Consider the following 20,454-nt stretch of genomic DNA (forward strand, 5'->3'; position numbering starts at 1 on the left):
CCAATAGACATGTCTATCCAGAAAAAAGAAGGGTTGTGGAATTTTTGGTCGGCGGTTGGCGTGCATGCTTTATTTGAACGAAGTTGGAGAGATGAGGAGTCCGGAGGATGGTGATGAGCATGATACAACAACGCCTTATGATGGAGTTGAGTTCAGGTCAAAATGATGGGAACTACTGTTGATTTTCTTTGACTCCCAGATGATTTTGGGCCAGTTCTGGTGCAGCAGATCCGCCCATTATGGCTGGTTATTCTATGTCTTTTTTCTTTTCTTCTTGTTTCCTCTTTGCACCATATCACACACACACACACACACACACACACACACACACACACACAACCTTTCGTTTCAACACAAATCACACATATTTTTTTTTTCCTATACTCTCACTATCATATTAATGACGAGATACGGCGGATTGCAAAATAGGGTGGTCATCAAAATCAAGGCATGGTTTAGGGTGGGATGAATATTTATTTATTTGTTGATCTATTTCAGGCACGACTTGATAAAAAAGCATGTTTAGGCAATAGTATTTATATTCATAAGATCATGGGCTTCCTTTACATCAACTAGTAGTAGTAGGTATCAAGCATGTCATGAAGCATTTGTATATATTCAGCTAACTACTAGTAACTAGTCTATGTAGTGAACCAAGTTACAATGGATCCCTGTCACTAGATGCTGACTAGTAGGTAGAACGTCTCTTTATACAGCATCACGTCTCTCACTCCCACATATTATCATCCCATCTATACACCACCCCATTCATCTCTATACACTCAACAATCCACCCATCCATCCACACATTCTCAGCCACACAGATCTCCCTCAACTCTAACGTTCATCATCTATATGTGCAGCCATTCAGCTGCATCGTCACCATATATACAACACAAGCATCATTCTGTGAGTAGAGACCAATCACAAAAGATCTCCATGCAGCTCCAGCCTCAGCTCCAGCTCGCAACAGCAAGGATTCGTCTCCGAATCCTGCCCAGATACATCTCCAAGCAGACTAAACATGCTGTTCGACTGCCGGAGTCGGACTGTTACTGTTACTGCTCTCCTGTGGACTATCCTGCTCATTCTCCCGAACAATCAGGTTAACAGGTCGAGCAGGTTCATCCGCAGTTGCTGCTCCGACCTGGACTTGCTCCTGCGAAGAGGTGGTCCGAATAACAGACCGACCGATCTGGAAGACGGCCGGGTCGGGCGGTTCCCGTCCTGCTTGACCGCGCTTCCGGTTCCGGTTATTCGTGGGACCTACGCCGCGTGTCGCAGTGCTGTGCGTATGCTGCACATTGGCAATCGGTACGGGGTCGGGTTCAGCAATGGTGCTGGTGCTCAAGGCTTGGGAAATTGTCCGGGGGAGATGGTAGCCGGCTTTTGCTAGGGGGATACAGAGGCCATGGACGATCTGCAGAGGGGAGTCAGAAGGTTTTATAAGGTTTGTGGTATGTGTGAACTTACGATGCTGCAAATGACCAGAAACCAAACTACGACGTTCACGGCCTCGGACACCTCCGCGGCGTCTTCGCGGACTTGACCATCGACGGTGATTTGATTCAGAAATTCCCGGCTGACCGACAGGTAGAAGACAGCTCCGACTCCGATAGGTCCGAAGAACCCAACAAATGCTGCCTGGTAGAAGTGCTCGATTTGGTGGATGAGCTTGTGCATGGCGAAAATGATAGGCATTCGTCGAACTAGCAGGATTAGGATTCCCAAGAATATCAAGCGATATAAGGGAATCACGCTGTTGTTCAGGAACGATGACCATGGGCAGACAGCACCGAACCACATGAAGACCGCCAAATTCAGCAACATATCGATGGTTGGCTGCAAGGAGTCATCCATGGTTTCCAGGCGAAACCAATCACTACCTTCGTTAGTAGCCGAATCAATGCGAATGGATGTATAAAATCTTACTCTTGTGTAAACACATTGCCGGCAACAAAGCAGGCCAGGAGGTCATCGGTCCCTATCAACCCACATGTACCAATGATAAATAACTGCATTCGATATTAGTAACGTGTGATGGCCTAGGCAGAATTGAACTTACAGAAAGAGCGATAGCGAACACAAGAAAGCTCTCCCGATCAACGTAATGCTTCTCCTCTGCCCAGTGAAGCAGCTTACGGGACAGCCACCCAACTACGATCCCGTAGACAACACTCAGGATCACAGTATAGACCCAAGTTTCATAGAACCACAGGCCTATAGCTTTCCCAGCGCCTCCACTGTACCCCTCGCCACCCATTCCAATGTACTTGAGAAGATACAATCCAAAATAGAGAAAAGGATAGCCGAGACCATCATTGGCACCTGACTCGGCCACAATAATGCGCTGCAAGGGCCGAGGCACATTCTTGTCGGCAAATTTCCCCTTTACAATGGAATTGGACAGGACGGGGTCGGTAGGAGTGATGCACGCACCCACGACAAGGGCATGGAGAAAGGGAAAGTTCGGTACCATCGCCCAAATGACCAGGCTGCTACACATCCACATGGCAGCCATCCCAGGGCCCAAAAGGAGCGACAGGCTCTTCCATTCTATCTGCAGGTATCGTTTGGGGAGCTGGACCCCGGCAAGGACTAGCTGGACCCCGAGAACGAGACGGGTGAAGTACAGGGTGATCTCTTCTAGGTTCTGCTCGGAACCAAGTGCATACTCTTGGGGTCTTATGAAGTTGGCTGCATGAGGGGAGAAGATCACTCCAGCTAGCAATGAAATCACTGTACAACGTCAGTCATCCACCGTCTAATCAGCGACGACACGCATAGCCGAGGAGAGATCGGTAGTATCGGGTGGAAGGTTAGAAAGGCAGGACGGACATGCTTCAGAGAGATAGAACCTCTCCTTGAAGAGGTAGGACACCAGTCCGAAGACGGATATAAATCCTCCCAGCGTCGCACAGACGATGTTGAAGTTGATCAACGATAGGGTAGGCATCTTGCAGTTGCGCTCCCCCAGGTGCAGCGCACAACGTCTATTGCTGATTATGGCTTGATCCCAAGCAAGGATGCCGGAATCTTGAAGGTTTACAACTCGCTATTAAGCTGGAGCGCGGGGTAAAAGAAGGTAAAATGTGGGGAGAATAGAAGTATTCAAACAAAGTCACAAGCACGTGTTATTCAATCATAATAGTATAGATATCTTTGATGGCAAGCTCTCCTGGCATCGGAAGAATGTGAAATTCCTCCAACAGCTGGATCTTTAACAAGACGAACGTCGTCGTCGAGAGCACGAGTTTCCAGCCCGATAAACTTCGGGGGGTGGGAGGAAGTAAAAACGGGCGATACGAGAGACCAGACACGAGGCAAGCAGACGCAGGCAAGCACAGACGCGACGAATGACCTCCAGCGACGATCAGACTGGATATGAGCGACTTTACGCCAGAAGCGATGCGAGGATGCAGCGGTACGTGGGGAGTGGGAAGGAAGAGGAAGAAAAGCTAATCGGGGAGAGGAGAAAAAGTTCCGGGGATCCCAGTCAGTTCCATTTTGGTTTGCTAATGGCCCGTGCCGCTTTCGGGAAAGGCACACCCTCGTGGTATTTTTATGTCCTACAACTCTACAACCGACTCTTACTTTCAGCTGCCCGTCATACAGGTCATATCACCTACAGCTGGTCCGGTTCGTGCCAAGTAAGGCATCAATTCATGCTGCAGTTCTAGGTCAACTTTCTCTCCCGCCCGGGGGAGAACACGTCATTTCTTGAGACCGACATGATAGAAGTCCACGGATCGCATCACAACAGTCCTACTCAGTACGTCGACAAACAATACCCATCGCCATCATTGATCTGTCTCCGGGAGCATCTACGAGGATACCTCGCGATTGGTAGCTCAGAAGTCGTCGTCATCCTCCTCCTCAAAAGCCTCGTCCGGAATGTCCCTGACTGCTTCCAATGCTGCAGCCTTCTCCGAAACTCCTCGTCGAGCACCACTCACCGCCAGACGATCGGCGGCCTCATTCCCAGGGTGGGAGCTATGTCCCTTGACCCATTCGAACAAGGTCTTCACCTTCAGCTCATTGCGTTCTTCGATCTTCGAGAGAATAGATTCAACTAGATCCTTGTTGTCCACCGGCTTGTTGCCAGCGGTCATCCAGTTGTTGCGCCGCCACTTTGTAAACCACACCGTCACACAGTTGATCGCGTATTGGCTATCTGTGAAGATGGTCACGTCCCGATGTCGTGGAGCTATGTCAAGCGCCCGGAGGATGGCCGTCAGCTCGGCACGCTGATTGGTCTGGCGACTACCTTTAAGGGGCTCGGAAACATTTCTGCTGGGAGAACAGGCGTCAGTATTAGCCAAAGGTAGACCCTCTCAGGGATAAAGACGACGAGCGTCAGGGAGGACAAACCGGGAATCGCCAGGTCCAAAGTAAACCCCAACGCCCGCTGAGGCAAGCGCTTTGCCATTTTTCAAGGAGCTACCGTCCGTGTAGATGCGCAGCATCCCCGGCGGACCAGTAGATTTCACCTTGGTCGCGGCCTTCTGGTCCTGTGATTTATAGACCACTTTTCCTGTTTTGGGATCCAACAATACATTGGGGTCAAACCCATCCTCCGCTCCGGTCGGCAGAGGACCAGTGCCCGCCTCAAAAGGTATACCCTGCGCATCTGCAGGGACCCCGTTCATCATCCCCGGTGCACCGGCGAGCTTCTGCGATTCCGGGGTCTTTCCGAACGTAGCGCCGGATCCTTGGCCTTCCCTTGCAAACTCCTCTGCCTCCTCCCTGGTCGAGAATTTCTTGTAACGCGGCTTGGGAAAACCTTTGATCTGCTCCTGTGCTTTTGCCCAGTCCGTATAAACACCGGGTATTCGACCGCGCTGAACACCGTAAAATCTCGTGGGTTCAGAATCTAGGGGGGTACCGCCGCGCGCAGCGGGCGCACGGGTCCCAGTGAGGAAAGCATTTGCTTCTTCGTACGAAGGGAAGGCCTGGACTGAAAGAACAAGTCAGTTTCAGGCAACTGAACGCGGACTATCCGCGAGTCACTTACAGACAGCTCCCTTGTACCCGGTAACCTGGGTCAAACAATCGCGCCATTCATAGTAAACACCGGGCTGATAGCCAGCCTTCACGGCATAGTATTTCGCTGCGGATGCGCGCTTGCGTTTCGTTCCGGCCGCTACTGAGGGGGATTTCAAAGTCGGAGATGCTTTCGTGGCGGGACCCGGAGTGGGAGAAGGCGTGGTCGTGGTGTCGTTCATGACGTCGTCCCCGTAATCCGGCGCGGTCGAGAGGAAGGCTTTTAGGAACGAGGAAGGCTGAGAAGGGTAATTCGAACAGAACCTCTTCGAGAGAATCCTGTCGCGCGGATCAAGTGAACCCGATCCAGGGGCCAGAGATCTCAACCTGCAGCTCGAAATGGAACACCTAGGTCCCAACTTCGAAGCTGTCAGGCAAACCCAAGTGAGACGCGTGATGGGAACAATCCGCTGCTCTCTGACTTGACCCTATCACTTATGATTTACAGGATTGAAATATGGGCGACGTTGTTGAGAAAGGAGTTCAGACAAACGCGGGTCTAAAGTTTTGGTGGACAAGCGGGGAGGGGGGGGGGGGGAGAGAGGTCAGAGAGAGGGGGGGGGTGTGGTCAACCCCCATCATCAAGCAAATCCCCGACCATTATGCGGCTGGATCCGATGCGCCTCTCAATGGTGTCCCAGCTGACCTCAATGACAGGCTCACTTTCTCTGATGGCGCTCAATCATTCTCAAGTCTAGAAGTAACTTGAATATTGTCAGAATTGTTAATCATCGATGGTTCAACAGGGACAGGCCTGGGTCGGATTGTGGACCCAACAGGGATTTAGGCATTCGGATGGACGCATTGGTTAGAAATCGCTGATCAGTCTGGAGTCTTTCCCAGACGATGTTGAAGATGCATGAACAGATGTCAGAGGACCTTTTCCTACCTTGTTCTAGTGGTAGCGGATTGCCTGATTGAACTGTGGTCTCTTCCTCCTGTTGCTGGCTCTCTCATCACGTGATTGGTGAGTAGATCGGTTGGCCAGACACTATGGATGTACCCTAGTCACTCAGAAGTCATGGGATTTCCAATAAGTACACTCTGATTGATATAGTACTCACGGTTTGAGGTAAGTAGCATGATCTGAAGTAGTACTAGAGCAAACGTTACTGTGAGCATTGAATTGAGTTGTAGGCCCAGTACTTATATTGTACCTACTAATCACTATTAAATATACAACCGTACTGAAAGCAAACTCTCAATCTGAACTTAGTAGCTAGAAAACATGAAGCACCCATTTGAATTCTGTTGTAGTTTTTTTTTTCGGGGCTTTAATACTTACTAGTCATGCGTTCAATTGGTAGTGAAGAGGTTCAAGACTGTTTGTGCAAACGTTTACTGGACAACAACAGCCTTCGCTTCAGGATGTGACCGATATGTACGGTCACGGGCTTCTTAACATAAAGGGCCAGAATAAACTTCCGCATTGCCCGAGTACCATTAATTTAAGTAGTAGCTAGTGAATGGCAATGTCAAGAATCTGATTTGACGGTGGTTGCTCTTCTTGCCAGACATTGTCCAAGGCGTCATGCCTGCAATTATTGCCGGAGTGAAACAGCTCCTTGGTTGCTCTACAAACCCATCTTCTGCAATGAAGGCGACATCAGCATCGTGAAGAATAAGCATCGTAAGACCAATTTCACAGTGGTAGCAATTGACATACAATATCAATGAGAAATGAAGGATTTTGACTGCGTGATTGCTCCCATAAATGTTGTCTCCCTAAATTATACGTCTCCAGCACCTAGTGGAAGCAGATAAACTACTGCAACAATGTGTACAGCAAGCTAATCCTGTCCACGTCACCCAGCCACGAATTGCCCCTGTGGGGAGTTGGGTCCAGTGGGGGTGAGTACCCTGGCTGGCTACTTCGGCAATCCAGAGTATTGGAAATTCGGCCATGGATCGCGATAACCATATGGAGATTCTATTATCGGTGGAGGTTAAACACAGGATTCATGGAATACGACTGATTTCGTAGGATTTTTGTATTTGTTATCGACAAATAGTTGTAGTGGTCCGACTTAGATTATAGCGCATCTGGATGTGTCAAAAGCTGACGCTGAGAGCAGCCCCTGGAGTTTGCATTTCGATCAAACCCACCAGGGAGAAACACATGATCTGTTTCTTGATCTGGTCTCAATCCTCTCCCTCATCTTCCTCCCTAATTCACCGTCTTTGGCCAAATTGAGTTGACCAAGCAAGGAAAGGCTATATGAGACCCCATGATTGTTTCGTACAACCTGACAGAATATCTGCCATGCCCAAATGACTACCTCGGCAAGACTTCGGAAGAAGAACACCAGGGAACTAAACTAAGCAATGAGTTCGCGTTACGAGGCTTCTTCGCACCCACAATGCCAGACTTAACAAACGGACTCCGCCTGTTTGAAACTACGCCACTTAATACTTGTTTCGAGCTTAGAAGCCCCTCGTTGGATCTAGGCCTAATCTACTAGGAGAAATGTTCCTCTGAGAAAAGGTGCATATGGTTAATGTTCATTCTCGGAGTAGTTCCGGGTTGGATTCACCAGCATTACTGTTATCAGAGCAAATCCCGGCCATTTTTCAGTTCCCACACTTCCTTCAACGCGAGACCCACCACCTCAGCCCTAGTGCATGTCCTCGAAGGCTTAGCATCTCTAATTCAGTTCGATGGCTATTTACTTACTCTGCCCATGACTTATCGCCTGAGAAAGGGACCAGTCAAGGAAAGGATCCATCAGGGCTGACGTGAACCCTCAAAGGTTTTCAAGAGCACAAGCAATTTGCCCTCCGCCGGCACCTGTTGGCTTTCCCTGGGCCTTATCATTGTTTCCTACTAAGAGGGAAGAAGTACCCGAGCCTGATCCTCTATCCTGCCGATTAACCAGAAGCTTGTGTCTCCCAAAGAAGGACCGGTGCATACATGGCAAGATTTGTGACTAATGTTCACCTTTGTACAGTGATGTCTCTCAGGCGAACCGCCGGGACCAATTAGCGCACATTCCCCGAAGGCATGTCGGCAAACCCAGCAGAGGGCAAGATGACGCGTTGCCTGGGGTTAGACTGTCGCCAATCACCCCCGAAAGGGTCGAACTTATCGCGTCATACGGGACGCCGGCGGTTTCACGAGCCAAACACCAAAGACGTCGGGATTTCCGACTTGGCATCCCGGAAGCCGTATATTCAGGACAGGCACGCTATCTAGGAAAGCTCGCGGTCATTAAGGTAGCCATACGTAAGATGCGTGGATCTATCAAGTCCACTGACCAGTAAACCGAGGATGATACGACTCGTGCCGTACATCATTCCTCACAAGGGGTCGGCGCAGGTCTCACAATGAGGATGCTCTAAGTCTAATAGCAGAGGATAAATGGTACGATAAATGCCCACCTTGATCTAGAAATCTGGATCGTTTGTTCTCACATAACCTCACTCGCTTTCTCTAGCAATAACTTGCTGTTTATTTCGTCACTCCTTATTCTTTCCTTTTGTCCCTCTTTATATGGTTCCTCAGTAACATGAAAGTCCTCTCCTTCATCGTGGCCGCGGCCCTTCTGGGCTTGACTGGTGCGTCTTCGAACTCCAGCCAGGGGCTGTTGAAGTCAGACGGTGGTAAGTACTGGACACTCATCTGCACGCTTTCGCTGAGTCGGTCCGCTAAAGTCGTATACAGTGGCCCTGGGAGACTGGGACTCCGCCTACCAGAAGGCCTCTTCCTTCGTCGCAGGCCTGACCACTGATCAGAAGCTGGCTTTGATCACGGGCAGCAGTGTCAACTCCACTAATGGCAGCTTTAGTGGCCTTACTTTCCTTGACGGTGACATGGGTCTCCAGAACTTCTACTATGTATCCGCTTTCAGCTTGTCTTCAGCACTTGCTATGACCTGGGACCGCGACGCCATCTACGCACAGGGCAAAGCTGTCGGTTCTGAGTTCTACAACAAGGGAATCCAAGTTGTCGCTGGCCCGACTTCTCAGCCATTGGGACGTACGCCCTGGGGTGGTCGGAATGTTGAGGGTTTTGGCCCCGACCCTTATCTTAATGGCCTAGCCACTGGGTTAACAACAAAAGCCTACATCGACGCTGGCGTTATCCCAGGTGCTAAGGTAAGTAGTAGATGTTGCCCCCCTAGGATACTGCTGTTCTTTGACTGACCCAAGTTGCACTACTGCACAGCACTTCCTTCTCTACGAACAGGAAACAAATCGGACTGGCGGCGGCGGCGGTGGTGGTCCTGGCGGCGGCGGTATGCCTTCTGGAGGAATGGGGCCCGGCTCGTCGAATACTTCATCCATGGGCGCGAAGCCTACAGGATCAATGGGCCGTCGTGCTGCCAGTTCCAGTTCTGAGTCGGATAGCGGCTCGGCACCATACTCTTCCAATGCCGATGACAAGACTCTGCACGAGGCGTATCTTTGGCCTTTCTATGACGCAGTCAAACATGGTCTGGGTGCTGTGATGTGTGCCATGACGAAGGTTAATGGCACACTAAGCTGTCAGAACTCCGATCTGTTGATGAAGCATTTGAAGACTGAGCTTGGCTTCCCGGGATTGGTATGGCCTGATACTAATGGCCAGAGCAGTGCTTTGGAGTCTGCTCTCGGCGGTGAGGATTACGGTTCCAGTAGTATCTGGAGCACGTCTACCATGGAGACTCTGTTGTCCAATGGCTCTCTGAGTGAGGCTCGCTTGGACGATATGGCCATCCGCAATCTGATGGGTTACTACTATGTGAACCTGGACAACGGGCTCCAACCCGAGGAACAAAGTGAAGATGCGTACGTGGATGTGAGACGCAACCACTCCAAGCTGATCCGGGAAAATGGAGCCAAGTCAATGGCCCTGCTGAAGAACAAGAACGCTCTGCCATTGAAGAAGCCTCGTGTGATGAGCGTTTTCGGTGCCCACGCTGGTCCTGTGTTGGGAGGACCCAATACGGCCATGGACATCGAGGGTTCGGGACCGACGTACCAGGGTCACTTGGCCACCGGCACCGGTTCTGCTCAAGCATCCCTGCCTTACTTAGTGCCACCTTACGTTGCACTAACTAACAGAATCATTGAGGATGGAACCATGATGCGGTGGGTGCTCAACGATACCTATACCTCTTCTAGCACTTCCGGCTTGATCACAGAGGGGACTGACAGCACTGCTGTGGACCCCTCGTTTACCAACTATGCCACCAACTCCGATGCCTGTCTCGTCTTCCTGAATGCTCTGTCCGGAGAAGGCGCTGATCGCACTGAACTCTACAATGACGACCAAGACACCATGGTCAACACCGTTGCCGATAACTGCAACAACACAATCGTCATCATCAACACCGTCGGCCCGCGCCTGATGGACCAGTGGATCGAACATGACAACGTTACTGCAGTTCTCTACGGATCCCTCTTGGGCCAGGAGTCTGGTAACTCCATTGTCGACGTCCTCTACGGAGACGTGAACCCCTCTGGCCGCCTCATCCACACCATCGCCAAGAACGAAAGTGACTACAACGTCAAGATCTGCTACACAGCGCAGTGTGACTTCACCGAAGGTAAGCAGCCTTAACATACCACTCTTCTCTACATCCTCGCATGTACTTAAAACTGAATCCTCATAGGCGTCTACCTCGACTACCGCTACTTCGACGCCTACAACATCACCCCCAGATACCCCTTCGGCCACGGTCTCTCCTACACCACCTTCTCCTACTCCGACCTGAGCATCGAAAAGCCCTCCACCCTATCCAAGTACCCCACCGGCGAACAAACCGTCGGAGGACACAGCGACCTCTGGGATATCGTGGGAAGCGTCTCCGTCAAGGTCGCCAACACCGGCTCGCTCGACGGCGCCGAAGTCCCCCAGCTCTACCTCGGATTCCCCACTGCTGCGCAGCAACCCGTTCGCCAGCTCCGTGGCTTTGAGCGCGTCGAGATCGCCTCCGGCAAGCAGAGCGAGGTGACCTTCAAGCTGCGCCGCCGTGACATCTCCTACTGGGATGTCCGTGCCCAGCAGTGGCTTGTTGCCTCGGGTGACTACAAGGTCTATGTGGGTGCAAGCTCGCGTGACCTGAAGCTGAATGGTACTTTTGCTGTTCAGACTTCGTCTTAGATGTAAACTAGAACTATGAGGGCGGGAACCTTTTGTCTCTTCTCGATGAATAGTAGCGGATATATTGTTCTAAGTGATGTATATAGCGGCTGTTCCATTCCTGTTCATTACTTTTACATCCTTACTAGTTGATCAATAATCGGATCTTTTCCTAGCAAATAATCTACAGGGTCCAGGAAACGTGCGTAGAGGGAGTCACGAAATGTTTTTTTTCTATCTCTGAAGCTTATAGTAGGATACTATTCAGTAGTAGCCGTTCTGCTTCATTGTTCCTGACATTTAATGATCCTAAACCGACCACTCGCAAGGACAGTCCTTCATACTGCTTTAGTGTATTCATATCTGAATTTCTCACGCTCAGCAACAAGCTTCATCATGAACCTACTGCACGTCAAATCATATCAATTTGGAACTTGAGGGTGCAACAGTTACTTCATTGAACACATTGTAACCTGGAGTAGTATATAAGTGTAGATAAAAGCTCAATGCCTGTAAGCCTACAGCCTCGCTCCTGGCTTTTCTGCCTCCGTGACCCAAAGTAACAGCTCATCTTTCCCAAACTCTTCCATAACTTCTACGGGTAGGTTCACGCGGACTTCCCAATTGCTCTCTCCTCTCCTAGCGGGATTTCTATCGGGTAGAATTAGAGTCAACCCATCGGTTCGACCGTCAATGGTATCAAAGTCCAACAGTGGCCCCAGTTTCTTACCCCAGTCCGAGGCATATATGTCAGTTTTTCGAAGACTGGACATTATAACCTCGGCAGGGGCACCAGAAACTGACGAGAAATCATCGCACTCTTCCACACGGCCTATGAGACCGCGAATTTGCTCGTCTTGAATCGACTTGCATTTGGCTCGAGACATCAGGGCTAGTTTGAGCAATGCGTTGATTGTTTCTTTGTCCATTTGCTTTCGGGTTACGGGAGGGGCTTCCTGTGGAGTAGGGATATCTTTCCACTCGCACTGGGTTTTCGCTAGCACGAGGCTATTCCCCAGGTAGCTTCTTGGAAGAGGAGGTTGGAGTATTGAGCGAACCTCTATATTTCTGGACAAAGAGGATACGCGCGGTAATCTTGACGAATGCTTGGAAGCAACTCGACGACGAGCGCGGGATACAGAGAGCCATGCTAGAGCAGTTACCAGATCGTCACTTGAGATGCTTTCAAGTTTGTACTGGCTTTCACTTTGTGAGATTTTCTGTGACGTTGAATGACCCTTGGCAAGCTCATGGGCAAGATTGTTGCACGAGTTTTTGAGGTAGTTGACTCTGTCTGTATGCATAGTATAACGACGACAGATGATTGAGTCGGGCTGTCGTCCACGTATTTCCTCATAACTAGTCTCACAGTATGCATCCTTGAGGTCGGGGTTGCTGGTGTTGGCAGCTTGGTTTATCCTCCTCCTTGCCTGCTCTTCTTTATCGTGGTCCATCGGAAGACGTCTGGGAGTGGCACTCTTTTGATCCCGTTCAGAGCAAGACCGAGCTAGAGCGTGCAAAATTATGGTGACGCCTAGCGAATCCATTACTTGATGATGCCAGGCGAGGCATAAAATGAGTCCATCTTGCATGACATTGGCCTGAAACCGCACAGCAGGTATGGGGTTGGAATTCGAGAGTGTCTTCGGAACGTTTAGCATTTCATGATCGATGACTGGCGAGGCTAAAGCATCTGAAATGGTGTGTTGATGGTGTTTGACATGTAACAGGGGACATTGAAGGAGGTCCGATGTTGTCGGTGGCTGCAACTCTCTGACGTTTCTTCTTTTCTCCTTCTGCACCATCGCAACATTGCCAGCCAAGAATGGCCACTGGGATACCAAGTTTGATAGGCCGGAATCTATCGCATCAACTGCTTCAGACGGCTGTTCAGGTCGAAAAGACATATAAGCGAACACATGATGAGGAGGGAGCAGGTGGTCCAGAGGCGTGAGGGTATAAGGCTGGAACGACGGAGTGTGAGTTCTGGCGGTCATTCTTGTATGTCGAAGAATCATGCCGAGTTTTATGAAGGGATGGTTCCTTAAGATCCTATATATAATAACGCTGTGGAGTATATAAACTCGAGAACCTATTCGTCTGAAGTTAAAAACTCAATTAAACTTACGCGCAGATGATGGCATCTTAAGCTTTCAATTAATCCTATAGCCAGGTTTCGTCTACATGTATGAACAGGTTTCTTCAGGGTTAGAGGAGGCCATAGCGTGTAGATAATGATTGTCATATTCCGCCCACTGTCCGTTTTATGGATGTGGCTCGTAGATAGCCAGTTGATGATAGGTTGTACGTCTGGAAGCGTATCCCACAGTAGACAGAAGCACGCATGGTAGAGGTGGAGTATGGTAAGGTTTCGTGTCGGGAAATGCTCTATTGAGGAATTGACATGATCTTTTGAATTGACACGTTTGACCATGTTCCAGACTCAGCGAATGTATAGTTCTGATTCCAATTAATAACGTTTCGATGCAGTATACCTGGGTGGTTATTGTTGATCCCCTACACACTTGAACCAGAGGTAGTCGCGATAGCTCGTCCCACATCATGGGCAAGCCAATGCGTGACTGCATAACAGCGACTTGTTCCATTACCTTTTTCTCTTAATAAGGGGTTAATGTCCTGATGTTAGGGAGATTGATGGTGGTCTCAGATGGTGGGGAGTTTTAGATTCTAGAATTCAGACGATGCAACATCGTATCCCAAAAGGGACCCCGACATCATGACTCAGCAGAACAACCCTCTTTCACCAACTAACTATTAGCTAGCTATAAATCTCAATAACTTTAAATTACACTCAATTGAAGGCAATTTCGAGCTTGAGTCTTATGCAAATAAAAGCAACATGTCCGACAAAGACCTCCTCAAGATCGTATCCCAAGAACTCGCCGGGACTCAGTATGCCTCGTCCTCGCTAACCCCACTAAGCGGGGGAACCGCCAACTTTGTCTATCGGGCTCAGCTCGATCAACCGCTCCCAGATGGAACAAAATCCGTAATAGTGAAGCATACAGAGGCATTCATTGCTCTTAATCGGGAATTTAAACTCCCGGCTGAACGCTGTGTTCGTATCCCTTGTGTGAAGTCAAACATACTACCCACATCGTGTTAACATATGGCATGTAGCTTTTTGAGGAATCCATCTTGAAGGCTCTCGATGGGCTGCCTAGCAAACAAAACAGAAGCAACAATTCTGATGTGCAAACTCAGGAAGTGACGGTCAAAACGCCTCGTCTCTTCTCCTTCAATCGCGAAACCAACACTGCTGTTATAGAAGATCTTCCCGATTCCCTGGACCTCAAGTCCTTCTTAATCTCCACAGCCGCTTCCAACAACCTGACTCAAGAATGGGCATCCTCCATAGGTCGTGCACTAGGGAATTGGCTACAATTATTCCATCACTGGGCTGATAATGAGGCCCAGTCTGGGGTGGCGGCCGAGATGGACAAGAACCAGTATATGCGAGACTTGAAATTCATGGTCAACTATGATGCTCTGGTCAATACGATTGATAAATACCCGACTATACTGGGAGATTCCCGGGATGTGTTCAGCAAGGTCCGGGAAATGGCGGCCGGAGAGCTGAGTCGAAAGGACGGAAATGGGTTTGGGATAATTCACGGTGATTTTTGGTCGGGAAAGTCCGTGCCTTCCCTGCCTTGATAGAACGAAGAACAAGCAAGCTGATGCAACATAGTGTCCTCATCCCCAAAACCGCCCTCGAGCAACCAAATCACCTTTCTCTATTCATCATCGACTGGGAACTTTGCCACTGCGGTGCTCGTGCCCTCGATCTGGGCCAAATGTTCGCTGAGCTCTACCTGTTGAAGCATTTCAAGGATATCGATGCGGCGACGTGGATTATCCAAGGCTTCATGAAGGGATACCAGAACCTGGATGATGAGACGGCCTTTCGGGTATTGATCCACGTTGGCGTCCATTTCATTGCCTGGGCACCTCTAATTCCTGGCTGGGGTACCTCGCAGCAGGTTGAAGATGCTGTTCGTCTGGGTAGAGATATCGTCACCAAGGCCTGGGAAAAGGACAGGAGCTGGTTTGAAGGAGTATGGAAGTCATTGTTTCGAGATCGGTAGATCATTCAGGATCTAAACTATGTTCTCTATGTATCTAATCAGCCGTGATATCGGGTGGCACGGTGAGAGACAATTCACCTACCTGGACCCACCCTTGAACCATAAGCCAAGCTATCAAGGAGACTTGACCGAGAAATCGTGCACAATTCCGGTTGATTCAGTGACAGAAGTCCTTTTTCTAAGAATAGGCGCGCCCTACCTTATTGGGAAGTAGGGTCAAACGGCGCGCCTTTCTGCACCCCAACCCCAGTGATCGTGCTTTTGCTTCCTTTCAGCATCTCATCATCAGACACTGATCACCTCACTGAGCATATACAAACCATGGCTTCATCTAAGAAGAAGAGAAATCAGTCCAAATCCAAAAACTCGTCATCCAAACGTCGCAAGGTCGTGGAGACAGCTCCTGAGGCACCTGACCAGTCCGAGGAGGCTGTTCCTCAACCGACCGTTTCACTCCAGGCTCAGCCTGTGAGCCCGGTAGACTCATTGTCCAGTAACGTCTCCTTCAAGCTCCATCAACGCCTCGAGCGCTTTGACGACCTTGAACCGTCCGGCATTATAGTCGACGTTAAGCCACCGGATGATATCAAAGAGTATGCAGATAGCACGGTCTTGGGTAGCAAGAAGCTCCGAATAGTGGAGCAGAGCAAAGTAGTGGAAGCGTTCATGGCGAAGATAGCTGAGCTCAGCCGCAGAAACAACATGAAACATGAGTGGGTAGGGCTCATACATAATGCTATTCTTCACATGAACCTAGAGAACAGGGTAGCGTTCAGGACTGTTGAAGATAAAGGTATGTAAGACATTATCTCCCCAAGTTTTGATTATCTTTAGCACCATATCTGACATCCCAGAAAGAGTTGCATAGAGACATAATGACAAAGCTCCTGCAAAGTTCAGAGCACCGATCTCGACCTGACATTTGTGTTGGGCTGAGCGAGTCTCACCTACGAGAAATCCTATACAAAGACCCGGATGATACAGCCGCGAAAGATTTCTGGAACAAGTTGAAAGAAAAAGATGGAGTGATCAGTGATCCATACGCGAAGCCGCAGTATCTGCGCTTTCCATTCTTCATCGTGGAAGTCCGGGCCGACTTCAACGGAGATAACCTGCATCAGGCCCAGAATCGAGCTGCAGTTGGTGCTGCTGGGGCACTCTGGATGCTTCAGATGCTCTCTGACAATAGGAGTGGAACGAAAAGCGCGAAGTCCAAGAAGGGCTTTGATGTTACCAATCTTCCGGTATTCTCACTTGTTTCGGAGGGAGCAACATTCCAACTCTGGGTTCATTACCGGAAAATGGTTCCGGGAGACAGCACGGACAAGATCGAATACTGTTCCGCACATGTCAAGTCATGGCATGCAAATGGTGAAAAAGTCTGTTATAAGATTCTGAGAAATATTTACGCCATCCTAAGATGGGGAGTGGGTGAATACAAGAATAAGGTGGTTGAGGCGCTCAAGTCATATGTGTGATGGCTCTTCTTCAACTGTTGATCTTGCTAGTAAGGGTTCTTCCTATTTGCTTCAACTGTTCTACAGAAAGAATGCTAATCCTCTGGTCTTAGAGTCTCTGCTGTTGACAAGAGAACCTATGTTTCGGCACTATAAGATCATAAACTCCCTCCTTTCTTGGCCTCATATTTGTTATATCTTGTCTAAGAATTGGTTGTGTTGATATGGTCAAGAAGGATTCAACACCTCTCTGTTTCTGGTTACTGATAGGATTGTTTCATTGGTCACTTTAATACTGACTGTTTACGGACTACATTTCCTGATTTGGGCCACTGGATATTCCTTCATGTATCAATACTGGACACTACCACTGCCTTATCATCAAAAACTTATGAAACATCAAAAGCTTGCTATACTTGTTGATAGTCATTCGATAGCTTCAAATTTCCCTCATAGACCAAGTTATGAGTGTTACGAGTCTCTTTGCAGTAGACGCTATATGCATTCTACGGACAGTCAAGTCAGGCTTGCAAGTAGTAATGGCTACCGCCATGTCTATTTCTGTGCAGTCTACAAAGAACAGAGATGCTAGGATGTATACTCGCATTCCAGACGTCGCTCGGTTCATAGTTTGGCACGGTATGTGCTTCGGATACCTTCCAGCCCTGACGGTCCATCGTAGATTTGCTGTTCTGCAAGGCGGGTGTTGATCTGTCGCATAGTCGGTTAGTGCTGGAAAGACGACAAAAGAAGTGGAATGCAGCCGACACTTACATGTTGGGGTCCTAGATCCTCCACACGCTCAACACCAAGTAACCGCATGCATGTCTTGGTCTCGTCGGACAGAACTAATATCCCAGTCAGCAGACGCCCTATTTGAATTACGGATCCATATACGTACTCTGCAGAGTGCGCTTGACACCCTCAACACCACCGGCTCCTAAGCCCCACAGAGCAGGGCGTCCAATACCGACGCCCCTGGCGCCGAGACAGAGTGCCTTGACAACGTCTGTGCCACGGCGGATGCCGCCGTCAACCCATACTTCCAACTTATCAAAGACCTCCGGGCAATATTTCCGGATTTCGAGTAAAGTGTGCACAGCTGGAGGGGCGGTGTCGAGAGCACGTCCACCATGGTTGGAAAGGATAATGCCTTTGACCTGAGGAGTGTGAAGGGATGCAATGTAAGCATCCTCGTGAGTCTGAAGACCCTTGAGGACAATAGGGAGATCTGTTTGCTTAGCCAACCACGGCAGAGTCTCCTTCCATGTGAGGGTTGGATCCGTGCCCGCGAAAAGCTGGCGTCCGACACCTCCCCCTCCGTTGTTGATATCTTTCGAAGACTTGTCTGCGGCCTTTGTGGCGCTCGGAACTGGTGCTGATGCGCCCACGGTGTTGCCGCGCTCATCGTCCTCTCTCTTTCCAGGCACAGGCGCGTCCAGAGTGAGAACAATGAACTTGATCGCCTTGAGCTTGTTTATGCGTGCCAGCATGGCCTCGCTCTTCTTCCGATCTGTTTGGACATACAATTGCCATCCAAATACTTGGTCTGGTGCGGCGTCCTTAACGATCTGCTCTGGGGTCATTGAAGCGTTGTTGGAAATGATCTGCATGGCCCCGAAGCTGCGACAGGCCTCCGCAATGCCAGCTTCACCTGCTGGGTGGCCCAATCGAGCCATGGCTGCGGGGGAGACGTAGATGGGCATGCCGATTTTGTTGCCCAGAGCTGTAGTATCCAGGTCACATCGCGTGCAGTCGATGAATACCCGTGGTCGCAGCAAGATGGATCGGTAAACTTCAGTATTGAAATGTTTTGTGATTTTGTCGTCAGAAGCTGAGTAGTAATAGGCCCATGCCTTCTTGCTGACATTTCTGGTGGCCACTTGCTCGAAATCGTCCATGTTGAGTAGACTCTCCATCGGAGGCGGGCCTTCCTTCTCCCCCGCGTCTGAGGCTGGCTCCGCTTGTACTTTCGGCAGCGTGTCAGCATTAACCGTTCCCAGGAATGCTTCGGGCTTCAGGTTCTCCTCCAGGATGCCCGGAGGGTGAATAGGGTCGTATTCCTCTGTGGCATCTTTTCCTGCAAGCTTGAGAATTATTTTGGCACCACCAGGGTGCTCTGAGAGAAAGTCGGTGACCTGATTAAGTTGGAGTGTTTAGTTTCGGTTAAGCCACAGAAGAATGTATGATTGGGTGAACATACATCGTAAACTTTTCCGTAGAGTATTACCCAGCAGCTCTCTGGGGTGTTGTGTTTTGCGACTGAGGGTCTTCAGTTAGTTTCAAAACTGTAACTCTATCTTGAGATGACAATTGTGCGCTGCATGGGGAATTCCGGGGTATACTAACCTTCCGCCGCGTCGAATACCTTGGTCATCTTGCTATTCAGAGAGATGTTTGGGTCGTAGCAATTGGTTTTGTTACAATTGTCGAATGTGACCCGCAAGAGGGAAGAGGGAAGAAGAGATGAGGAGAAATCAAGGATAATCAAGAGAGGAAAAGACGGTAGGAGATGAAGTGTTCGGAGCGGTGGCCTCGAAATGCCTCCTCGCATTCAACTAACCCGGTTAAACCCACCCCCATTTACGGCTCGGCCTGAACTCCGACGAGGAGACAAAGTTGGGGGCGGCGATTGAAATGCCGCCTGTTTTGGGAAATGTCGGTCGCCGACGGGGACTGCTTAGAGAAGGACGATCGGCCATTGGTGGACAATCCGGGGACCCTTGATGTCATGGCTCAAGCCTGTCTCCAGTTTTCTTTCGGAAAAGTCCTTATCTTAGTATGCTCTTGAGCTTCATGTATTTCATATGAGTAACCCTTTTGCAGCTCTACAATTGATTCAGGAAAGCAAGTCCTCCACGTAGCGAAAAGGCTATAGGCTACAGGCTACAGCAGACGATGCAGCTTAACGCCAAGTTGAGCCATCAGGTGCCATGGTCGCGTGCTATTCCTCTTCCAGTGCAGCTAGACCACGTGAAAGACCAGGCTGCTTAGCTTAATCCCCTCATCATCCTTCGGCTTGCCCAACGTCCATCTTGAATTTTTCATGTCGACTTGTCGACTTTCGACGCGGCATACTTTTTGGAGCCTAACTTCAGCCACATCAAAAGTGCCCTCAGTTCGCTTCTCATCACCAAACGAGGAGCCAAACAGTCGCCCCTTCACTCCAGTATCCCGTCGATCGGAGAACTCGAGTCGTACCACTCATATATTACATGACACGTCGTGATGTTTGAGGTGCGTTGGCTGACTGGCGATTACCACACGGCTTATTCTTCCTACAATGAGATTTGCATCTATAATGGTGTCTGTACTGACTGGCTCCAGCGTCGCGCCGCGGACCGTTACCGGCTGCGGATGCACCGTGCCCGCACAGTCGCGCTAACCTCGGATGAGATTGTCGAAGTACGAGCAGCGCAGCGGACTTTCGAAGGCGCCTACATCCGTACAGCTTTATCCCAATTCTCTTTCGCCCTGGTGGTATTGAAGATCTTCACCAGCGAGTTCTATAGCACTGGAGCGCTTTTCGCCATCTACGGCACGGGCGTGCTTATCATCGGACTCTTCCGTCGTCAACAAGGCAACCGGCAATTCTTTTCCGAGATAGGGGAGGATGGCATTCGTCACAAGTTCAGAACTAGTGGAAATGCCGTGGTGGTGTTAACGGCCCTTAGCATTGCCGCCTACGCGACCCTTATCGCGCTGACCGTGAGGCTGGACAAATAGGCGGTCACGCCTCGCCAAGACGCTTTAGGCAGTATGTCTACAACCTCACTGTGTA

General features: G+C 49.8%; 10 protein-coding genes across 10 annotated transcripts; 6 read left to right on the forward strand and 4 right to left on the reverse strand.

Moving 5' to 3' along the window:
• The first annotated feature begins 42 nt into the window (after positions 1-42).
• BO85DRAFT_72971 (uncharacterized protein) lies at positions 43-574 on the forward strand. The gene has a single exon (XM_025665620.1). It carries the CDS (start codon positions 200-202, stop codon positions 467-469), a length of 270 nt encoding a protein of 89 aa, XP_025513424.1. The 5' UTR covers positions 43-199; the 3' UTR covers positions 470-574.
• Positions 575-598: 24 nt separating this feature from the next.
• Positions 599-3,434, reverse strand: BO85DRAFT_425131 (putative Na/H antiporter). The gene is made up of 5 exons (XM_025658069.1): positions 2,839-3,434; positions 2,066-2,739; positions 1,933-2,015; positions 1,474-1,882; positions 599-1,420 (listed from the first exon to the last, which is right to left on the reverse strand). The coding sequence occupies exons 1-5, from the start codon at positions 2,954-2,956 to the stop codon at positions 1,019-1,021; spliced, it is 1,686 nt and encodes a 561-aa protein (XP_025513425.1). The 5' UTR covers positions 2,957-3,434; the 3' UTR covers positions 599-1,018.
• Positions 3,435-3,809: 375 nt separating this feature from the next.
• BO85DRAFT_73100 (uncharacterized protein) lies at positions 3,810-4,304 on the forward strand. Its single transcript, XM_025665622.1, has one exon. The coding sequence runs from the start codon at positions 3,895-3,897 to the stop codon at positions 4,249-4,251; it is 357 nt and encodes a 118-aa protein (XP_025513426.1). The 5' UTR covers positions 3,810-3,894; the 3' UTR covers positions 4,252-4,304.
• Positions 4,294-4,763, reverse strand: BO85DRAFT_73065 (RNA-DNA hybrid ribonuclease). The gene has a single exon (XM_025665621.1). The coding sequence runs from the start codon at positions 4,650-4,652 to the stop codon at positions 4,335-4,337; it is 318 nt and encodes a 105-aa protein (XP_025513427.1). The 5' UTR covers positions 4,653-4,763; the 3' UTR covers positions 4,294-4,334.
• A 3,786-nt stretch (positions 4,764-8,549) lies between these two features.
• On the forward strand, positions 8,550-11,128 carry BO85DRAFT_376502 (beta-d-glucoside glucohydrolase D; the record flags this gene model as incomplete). The annotated part of the gene is made up of 4 exons (XM_025656226.1): positions 8,550-8,643; positions 8,705-9,138; positions 9,209-10,571; positions 10,638-11,128. The coding sequence occupies 4 exons, from the start codon at positions 8,550-8,552 to the stop codon at positions 11,126-11,128; spliced, it is 2,382 nt and encodes a 793-aa protein (XP_025513428.1).
• A 497-nt stretch (positions 11,129-11,625) lies between these two features.
• BO85DRAFT_490059 (O-acetyltransferase) lies at positions 11,626-13,104 on the reverse strand (the record flags this gene model as incomplete). Its single annotated transcript, XM_025663639.1, has 1 exon — positions 11,626-13,104. One exon carries the CDS (start codon positions 13,102-13,104, stop codon positions 11,626-11,628), a length of 1,479 nt encoding a protein of 492 aa, XP_025513429.1.
• Positions 13,105-13,902: 798 nt separating this feature from the next.
• Positions 13,903-15,409, forward strand: BO85DRAFT_401518 (uncharacterized protein). Its single transcript, XM_025657163.1, has 3 exons — positions 13,903-14,186; positions 14,249-14,763; positions 14,820-15,409. Exons 1-3 carry the CDS (start codon positions 13,968-13,970, stop codon positions 15,214-15,216), a joined length of 1,131 nt encoding a protein of 376 aa, XP_025513430.1. The 5' UTR covers positions 13,903-13,967; the 3' UTR covers positions 15,217-15,409.
• Positions 15,410-15,537: 128 nt separating this feature from the next.
• Positions 15,538-16,694, forward strand: BO85DRAFT_470346 (uncharacterized protein; the record flags this gene model as incomplete). The annotated part of the gene is made up of 2 exons (XM_025662392.1): positions 15,538-16,009; positions 16,117-16,694. 2 exons carry the CDS (start codon positions 15,538-15,540, stop codon positions 16,692-16,694), a joined length of 1,050 nt encoding a protein of 349 aa, XP_025513431.1.
• A 419-nt stretch (positions 16,695-17,113) lies between these two features.
• On the reverse strand, positions 17,114-19,525 carry BO85DRAFT_451296 (FMN-dependent alpha-hydroxy acid dehydrogenase). The gene is made up of 5 exons (XM_025660556.1): positions 19,023-19,525; positions 18,877-18,935; positions 17,575-18,811; positions 17,448-17,521; positions 17,114-17,384 (listed from the first exon to the last, which is right to left on the reverse strand). The coding sequence occupies exons 1-5, from the start codon at positions 19,048-19,050 to the stop codon at positions 17,298-17,300; spliced, it is 1,485 nt and encodes a 494-aa protein (XP_025513432.1). The 5' UTR covers positions 19,051-19,525; the 3' UTR covers positions 17,114-17,297.
• Positions 19,526-19,901: 376 nt separating this feature from the next.
• Positions 19,902-20,399, forward strand: BO85DRAFT_461151 (uncharacterized protein; the record flags this gene model as incomplete). The annotated part of the gene is made up of 2 exons (XM_025661768.1): positions 19,902-19,910; positions 20,001-20,399. 2 exons carry the CDS (start codon positions 19,902-19,904, stop codon positions 20,397-20,399), a joined length of 408 nt encoding a protein of 135 aa, XP_025513433.1.
• Positions 20,400-20,454: the final 55 nt, after the last annotated feature.

Source organism: Aspergillus piperis (assembly GCF_003184755.1).
Source record: "Aspergillus piperis CBS 112811 unplaced genomic scaffold BO85scaffold_15, whole genome shotgun sequence".
Classification (NCBI taxonomy): Eukaryota; Fungi; Ascomycota; class Eurotiomycetes; order Eurotiales; family Aspergillaceae; genus Aspergillus; species Aspergillus piperis.